General features: G+C 34.6%; 1 protein-coding gene across 7 annotated transcripts in view; it reads right to left on the minus strand.

Moving 5' to 3' along the window:
* NTNG1 (netrin G1) overlaps window positions 1-8532 on the minus strand; it is a 392694-nt gene that overhangs the window by 383090 nt on the left and 1072 nt on the right. For all 7 annotated transcript variants that reach the window (XM_019502088.1, XM_019502085.1, XM_019502087.1 and 4 more), the window contains exon 2: window positions 1674-2380. In XM_019502088.1, the coding sequence (XP_019357633.1) occupies window positions 1674-1919 (246 nt within the window). In that variant the 5' untranslated portion in view covers window positions 1920-2380. The remainder of the gene's footprint in view (window positions 1-1673; window positions 2381-8532) is intronic.

An 8532-nucleotide genomic window follows, 5' to 3' on the forward strand; every position in this document is an offset into this window, starting at 1 on the left:
ATAAGGAATGGGAGCATAAGGAATTCTGTATATGCCAAACATTTTATAGAAAAAGGCTTACAAAAATGATAGAGTTGTACAAAACATGCATAATACTATTTTTGGTACTGGAAGCCAGACATTTTTAATACCTCGAGTCTAACTGTGTAGACTTGGAACAGAAACAATTAATTGACTTTAATAATCTCAAAAAATTACCAGAAACAATTTCCCTATATATAAATATATGTACTGTATCTACCTGGACAGGATGTAAGAGAGACCCACAGTTGCATTTATTTAAAAATAGTGGCAGTCTGAATCTGCTCGTAGGTTTAGAGCATCAGGAGCGGTGTCAATAGAGATGGATTAGTGAGGTAAGTGCAAATAGTGCAGTTAAAGGGCACAATGAATATAATTTATTCATGCAGCCACACAATTTATCACGTGACTCTTACCACAACACATGTGGGAAGTATTTGTGTTCCCACATGACAACCCAAATGATATCTGTGGTTGGACCCAAGCTCCTTATAGAGCATTAAAGGTTGAAAGCAATGCCACAATACATTAAAAAGTTAATTTCCCCAGAGTGTCATAGAGTACTAGTGATTTACATATCAGCAAACAAATGTATTTTGTAGAGTATACTAATTTACAATAAACTAACTTAACAGAAATGCATTGTTTTTCCAAAACCATCAGCTAAAATTATATGAATTCTATTGCCCTACTGATATAATCAGATAATAAAATATATCATATTTGAAGTTATAGATACACATACACAGACAACGCATACTTCAAGCCCAATTTGAATTTTCTGTATTCTGGAAGGAGAAAGTTCTCTACAAGTTAAAAATTTCCTCTATAACTAATAATATCATGCCCTGAGCCAGCAAACAAATAAATAACTTTTCCTCACGTAACATATACTGCCTTGACACAAATTCTGCCTAACTTTTCACAACTGGTTCAAATATTTACCATGCCCAACATTTTCAAAAATGGCCTCTAATTTCCAAAGCCTCAGATTTAGACAGCCCAATTTAAGTTACCTTGGGTCAACTTTTCAAAGTTCTGGGCTCTCGCTTCTGTAAAAATTTTACCTATCCAATGGCATTTCTTTTAAAAGTTCCTATGAATATTTGTTGCTTACAACAGCAAGGCATTAAGCAGCTATGCCTAGCGTTGCGCATGATTTCCTGAACAATCCTATTGATGTACCCTCCCTTACACCTCCTACAGTTCATATATTCAAATCTCTGCTTATTTTGTGTATAGGTTTTTAATTATATGCCATTATGTTCGTTTCATAATGGCAATATACTAGAAACAATTCACCAAACTTACACAAATCCAGACAACCACAGAAACACACATGAAAAGCTGGTATTTCAGGAGACTGACACTAATTTCTTACATAAGTCACTATAAGATTTGCCACTGATTTCAAATGAGACACTAGGTATTAACTGGATTAACCACTTAGTGCCCAGTCTAATATATTTTAGTGAAGAACATGTATTGCTTTGCGATACACCTCAGAATTCTGTTACACTTACAGGTTCACAATAATACAATCCAGATTTTAGGTACAGAAATACCTGAAGTTGAAGTTTTCTGCTTTGCATCTATCACTGAAATTACCCATGAACTACCTAGACATGGAGTATTGAAAAAGTTTACCTTACCATTGCACAGAAAGTTTCAGGAGGATCTCCACATGTTATATCAGGGGGATCCAGGGTCACTTTCACATATTTGATCATATCTCTGGCTTCAGGTTGACAGGCCATGTAATCCCAAACTTTCCCTTCTTCTGTATATATCTGAGTCTTACATACATCATAATGTCCCCACACTGAAGGATAATGTTGCATCACTGAAGATACAGTAACCCAAAGGGCGTGAAGTGACAGGAATCTTGACAAATACATCTCTGAATCCTTTTAAATTGCCTTGGTAATTATAACCAGTGTTGATTTTAGTACAGTCTATGAATTATACATATATATGCATGTATGCCTGTATGTTATAAAACAGGTTCCAAATCAAATGTGAAGTATTAGGATACGGTGCTTGCTTTACTAGGTTGAAGACTTTGGTGGAAGCCTAACATACTCAAATGATAGCCTTTCACAGAAATGTGCAGCTTGTCCTTTGTCTTAAAACATATCTATCAGGGCTTCTTGTGAAAGATGTCCAAAAGCAGATAATATTTTAGCAAAGTTGCAGGTCTTCAGCTGTACTGTCGATAACCCTGAGTGATCCTCCGTGTTCACAGCTCACAAGGGATGCCCAGACACACTGATAAATCAGTATTTGAAGCAAAAGGATGAGTGTCTACAGCCTGGTGTCTGTTTCTCATCAATCATTCTTTTCTTCTGGCACCAACACCCTTTTAGAAACAATAAGAGTAAGAGTTAGTGTCCAAGAATCAATGCATTACAAAATATATGATATGTTGACATTTTGGAAGTTTGATGCAATATAAAGCAAATTGGTGTAATATGGATAACCTTTACCATGGGTTCTGTGCTAAAACGAACAAACTACCAAAATCATTCACAGTGAAAAGTATTTTGACATGAAGGATTCAACTTTTTTCTAACAAAGACAGATTTATAATGTTCCAGGTGAGTTACAGGTTTTTGCTTCAAAAACAGTATTTCTATCTTAACCAAACCTAAGAGCAAACAAAGCTTAATCATTTCTCATATTTTATAAGCAGGTAGATTGGGGTTCCACTTAGGGGAACAGCAGGGTGAATCTTTTATTAGAATGACAGAGATAACAACTACCTGTGTGCTTTTCGTCTCCTGGCAAGAGGACCTCAGAGAGCTCAAAATGCTTTTTGTTTTGTTAGCCTAATAACAGGGATACGATGAACATACTTCTGTCTCTTTGGATTTTCACACTAGTATTGCAAGAGTTTTGATCCTACTGTTTAATTGTTCTTAAGGATAAAACAACACTTGGTTTATCTGGAGCTACGATAAAAAGAGTTTCTCTTTTTAACAGGCCTCCCTGTTTTCTTAATTGCTTTTACATATCTGCTTGGTGCTAAATATCTGTAAAATATATACTCTCCAAAACAAGTTCTTTATATTGTTGTAAAATGTGAAGTGCGTCTTAAATTAGTTAAAAGTATACATTGAAAAATGTAGTAGTAAAAAATACAAGTCACATACAGGCAACTTGCAGAAGCAAAGTGATTTAGTAAACATGCAGAGGCCATCATAATCCTTAAAAAACAAGTTTACAAATTCAGATGTAGGTTTTGTCTAAATTAGTTTGCTTGTTTTTTTCTAATTCTGCAGTCAATCTTCCTGCAAATATAGTTCTTTGGAATCTGATCACTAACTTGAATGGAACTAGGATTAGATCCTTTGTGGAAGGAAGGCTGCAATGAACCCTAAACTAAACAATACCTTAAATTTGTTGCTTAAAAATAAGTGTAAATCATAACATTGTGTGGCTCACTTGATATGTCCAAAGTCTTTGGTATAGGTAGTATCCTTAATTTTCCTATGACGTAAAGTCATGTGATTTTGATAAGCTCTAAAATGTACATCTCATTTCATAAACTATGGGTTTTTTGGTTTTGTTTTTTTCAAAAAAAGCAAGGTCTCCCCAAAGCAATTCACAAACAAGATCATTACATTTAAAGAATGCACCATCATAAACTAAAGTAAACCAAAGACACTAGGAAATGCCAACAGATGGTTGCACTGTGTTTCCATAGCAAAATAATTTACAATAATTACTGTATGGACACTGGTGCTATTTTCCATAATATTCCTTTCATAAAATGTTATCACACAGCTGCAATCTGTGACACAATCTATTAAAACGAACACAGAATTTCCAAATTTCCACATAGTAATAGCAAACAATGTGTCCAAACAGATACAACCTTCATATCTAAATCTGAAACAAAATAAGAAGTCTCAGAGATTTTAAAATATATTTAAAAAAAACAAACAAACCAAATAACAGATCATCAACCATCGTGGCTTTCTAAAAACCTTCCAGTTTACATTGGCAATATTTAAAAATTGCTATTTTGAAATTCATTGATTAAAATATTCAGGAAAGCATTTTTGAAACCCATACCATTTCTATAGTTTCCTCTCATTTTTTTAAATATATATTTTTTTTTTTTTACTGTTTTGGAGGGGGAAAATGCCCCACTGCTTAAAAGGAAAAGTAAACACGCAGAAGTAAAAAAAAAGCTGACCTTCAAGAAAAGCCTTTACATTCATTTCTACAGTAAAAGATGCAAATTTAATTGCATTATTGTGACAAATCAACACATATTCAATATTGTAGGGAGGGGGTGAAATAAACTGCTTTGTGTTCGAGCACTGTTGGAATAACCAGTAAGTGAACACCATATTTCTATACTGAAATAACATGGTACTATGTTTAACCATCTTTGTGATTTAGTCTCTACATTTAGTCACAGGTAGGCTGTTTTACGTTAATGCTTTCTTTACTATCTTTATTTTCATCCCTAATCTGCTGTAACTACTGAGACTTTAATCTGCAAATAAGTGGGACTAGACAGGGATGTAAACAGATGTACTAACCACAATGGAAAATACAGATATTGAAAATAAATGTGAAGTGACCCACTATCTTAACATACTGTGCTACTCCAGTTCCCATATAACGAATTCTCATTAAAGCAAGTCAGAGTCATAATGACGGTCATTACACAGAATTATAGACTATAACATTGATCGAATTTAGTGCACTGACAAGGAAAAAGTGCAGAGGAGTGCAAGATATTTGAGTATTAGGCAGATGTAGAACTATGCGACAGACATTCCTGACAAGAAGCAGCCAATTATAGCTTGAAATTTCTGGCATATAACCAGTTGTGATTAATAGTTTTCCATTACATTACAGACATATTATTAATGTATTAAAAATGTCAGGCTTTGGCAAGAACTAATATGGCATGGCTCAGTTAGTCTGCAATATCTTCTTTTAATGAGCTCCCATTGATACAGAGGAAGATATTGACCAAAGCACATTAAAGATTATATGCTAGGGGTCATCGAAGCTTTTATAATAAAGCCGTGCAATTTGTCTTTATTATGTTTATTCTTGAAGTGTCACTCATGATGGGCATGCTAGTTCTTAGTGGCCTATGCTTAAAGAGATGATATATAAGAATTGATAGTTTATTTTACCATAATTAACTCCGTATGAATTAATTATAAAGCTATTCTCCAAAAATTATTTTAGAAATTTCATTTCTGAACTTTACAAGATTACAAATGGTAGGGCTAAGCTGCAGGTGCATGGTTATCAATATAAACCTTGGTTTGCTTCCTGAATACATTTACATTTGACTCAACACAGTAACATGCACCAGACATAATTGGAATACGTCTCTTGTGCCTGAATCCTCTGCACCTTGCAGTTTTCTGTTCGCTATCTCTGACCATGAATTCTGTTGTATTAAACTGAAGCAATCCATAGGGTCTGACACAGAGACTGACATCTTCACTGATGGAAGGAAAGGTGACTACAAACTGCTGGAAAAATTGATTATGCTAGCTGCATTCAATAACACTCCAGTACACGGTGTACTGGAGCTATCCTTTTGTTGCAAAATCTGTCTTAATTGAAGAATGTTTAGGGCCTTGAATTTTCACCATGTGCCATATTCCCTGCAATTGGAAAAACAGCAGGCAATCCCCAGGCAGCTGTGAAGCAGCAGTGCTGAAGACCACTTTTGTAGTTTCTGCTTCCTTCCAAAGCTTTTCCATGTACATAAAGTGGTGGGCATACAGCATGTGATAAAAACATTATACATCGCTCTATCATTCGCCATAAAAAGGGGTTAGCCCACTAAGGCTGAACTCACACTAAAAGCAGCCTTGCACCCAACTAGCTTTTTCTGGTGGATATGGCATACAGCATTTTAATTACGCACGCTGAAAAAATACCCCTCCCCCACAACTCCAGCCAAAAAGTATATTCCAGCAGAATTAATTATGGTAAAAGAAACTGTCAATTCTTATTAGCTGTGGTAGTAAACACAGCTCCTTGAACTGGCTTGGTCATTGTGAACCTTTCCCTCCTCCTCTGCCTGCTATGATAATATTTTCAGTATAAAAACTGTCACTCTAGAAGCTTTACATTCATTCTGTTGAAGAATTCACTGTACTTGCATTATAGCATTTGTGGCGGGGGTCTTTAATAAAATACTCAGTTAAGCATATAACAAAATAGCAACTAGTGTTCCTCTCACACAGCCCATAATTTTGATAAAATATACACTGTCGCAGCAAATGAATCAGTAAGGTGAAAATCAAAGGTATCTAGTAATATATTCCAGTGACCGTTAGGTGAAGCAATAACATTTAGATGCATAAAGTAACACAGCCAACTGAGGTTTATTTGTTAAGTTGGAATATATACCATATTTCTTATCAAGTTAATTCTATTCTAAATCTGCATCTATATTCAGACAAACTAGATGAGTATTTCCTACAAAACAGATGTAGACATAGTTTTTGACTGCTCTGGTGATCATTTCTAAACTAAAGTACTGATTTAAAAATGAGAGTTGTAGTATTTTATATTGCAACTTGTATATTACTCATATATATTACATAATATAATAAAAAATACACATTTTCCACTTCGCTGGTTCTTAAGCAGCTTGCGCAACTGGTATATATTAAATCTCACATATTAAAATCAATTCACTAGTTTTCATTAATGTGGAATTATTCATCCATGCAAACTAATTATGATCATATGTTGAACAACATATATTTTGCATCAGACCTGGATAAAAAGCAATAGTTACTGAAAAAATTCTAAAGAATTTTCAGAATCAGAAGTTATGCTAGATAAAATTCAAATTCTATTTTCATTTAACTTAACTTAAGTTAACTGTTTACTAGAAAGAAGAAAGATACGGTTTTCTGCGAAGAGGGAGAGAAAAGTAGAATTCCAAGATCTACTGAGAGAAAAACCAAGACAGAATAAGAACAAAAACAGGGTTTCTGAAAGAGCATTTCAGGTTGCTGTCTCTCTTTCTGACCTGTAATATTACATGCAATATAAAACATGAACTTATTACTTCTGTTTTATCATCCACATTGGGCGTGAAATGTGCCTTTTCTTTTAAAGGCTTAATTTCTAAGTCCTGTGAATTCTAAATTCTTCCTAAATGTTAACCATCTCTCATTGGTTAAATTATCTTTCTAGCAATAATTAAATTGTTTTACAACTGTAATGCTCAGTACTCATGCTAACAATTAAAAAAAAGTTCACAAAAATAATACATTCCCAACAGAAAAAAAGTAACACTTGCTCTTGCAAAAAAGTACTCACAGATATTCTGCTGGGTAGAAACAGAAGTCTTCAAATTGTGAAATGAACTGAATACAACTTTCTATAGCTGGCTAAAATTATATTAAAGAACTACCATAAAAAAAAGAAAAGAAAACCCTAAATGACCCTAAAGAAAAACTAATTTGTGCTTTGGAGAAATTCTATACCTATTAGCAGAAACTTGGTGCTACTCCTTATCAAAGTCACAGCAGCACAGGCTGACAAGAAGGATCAAGAGACAGCTAGCTATTACCAGGTATTGAAAAATGCCTGGGAACAAAAACCCTGTAAAGTTTTAGGAAATTAAAAAAAAAAAAAAAATCTGGGCTTTTTTCTGTCTCCAAATAAATTCCAAAACAGAAAGTCTCAGTCAGATTTTCTTCCTCCTGATTGGCTACCCAGGCCACTGTTTCTAATCCCTGGATTGCATTATCCTTGAGGCAAGACGGTAATTTGTTCCCTCTTTAAAAGCATCTGTGCCATTTATTTCATTCACTGCCTCTTTCCACATCTTTGCAACAGAGAGGGGGAATCTATTTAGTGCACAAAATGCATGATTCTGAAATGTAATGTATTCATTAAAGGCCAAAAAAAATTCACACACACAAACTTCAGAACAGACTACTAGAGTAACTGTTCTATTGGACTGAGCTATTCAATACAGTACATCATTTTCTTTTTTGATTAACAGTTTTTCATTTTTCTGAACAATTAAACAAACAGCTTGTTATTTCTTATTGGAAGGAGGGAATCGTTTCCCCTGTTCCCTAAGAGAATGGCCTGATCCTTGGGGACTGTGGGGTTATTCCACACACCCTCAATTCCCTGCTTTTTTGGGCTGCCTTTTTGATCATTTTTCCTGGGGAAAAAAAAAAATCTTTATTCATAGCCTGGAAGCTGTTTGAAGTCAATGACCCCCCTTTGGCAAAAGCCTTCTGAATTCACTTGAAGAATCTCCTTTTGTTCCCTCCTTAGCCCATTTGATGGCTGCAACGTCGCACTTTTAGTTCAGAATTTTAAAAATTAATAATCATAAAACCCAGCTGAAAGAGCCCATCATTTCCAGGTGTGTAAAAAAAAATAATAAAATCCCAATTCGCGTTTTTCCCCCCTTCCTTGGCTGTTTCAATTGGATGCCCTCGATTACATTTTTTTTAAACTGGCTTTCCGCAAGTGGGGGGGGGGGGG

The sequence above is a fragment of the Gavialis gangeticus genome, unplaced genomic scaffold, assembly GCF_001723915.1.
Source record: "Gavialis gangeticus isolate Ggan-Ray unplaced genomic scaffold, GavGan_comp1, whole genome shotgun sequence".
NCBI classification, from domain to species: Eukaryota; Metazoa; Chordata; order Crocodylia; family Gavialidae; genus Gavialis; species Gavialis gangeticus.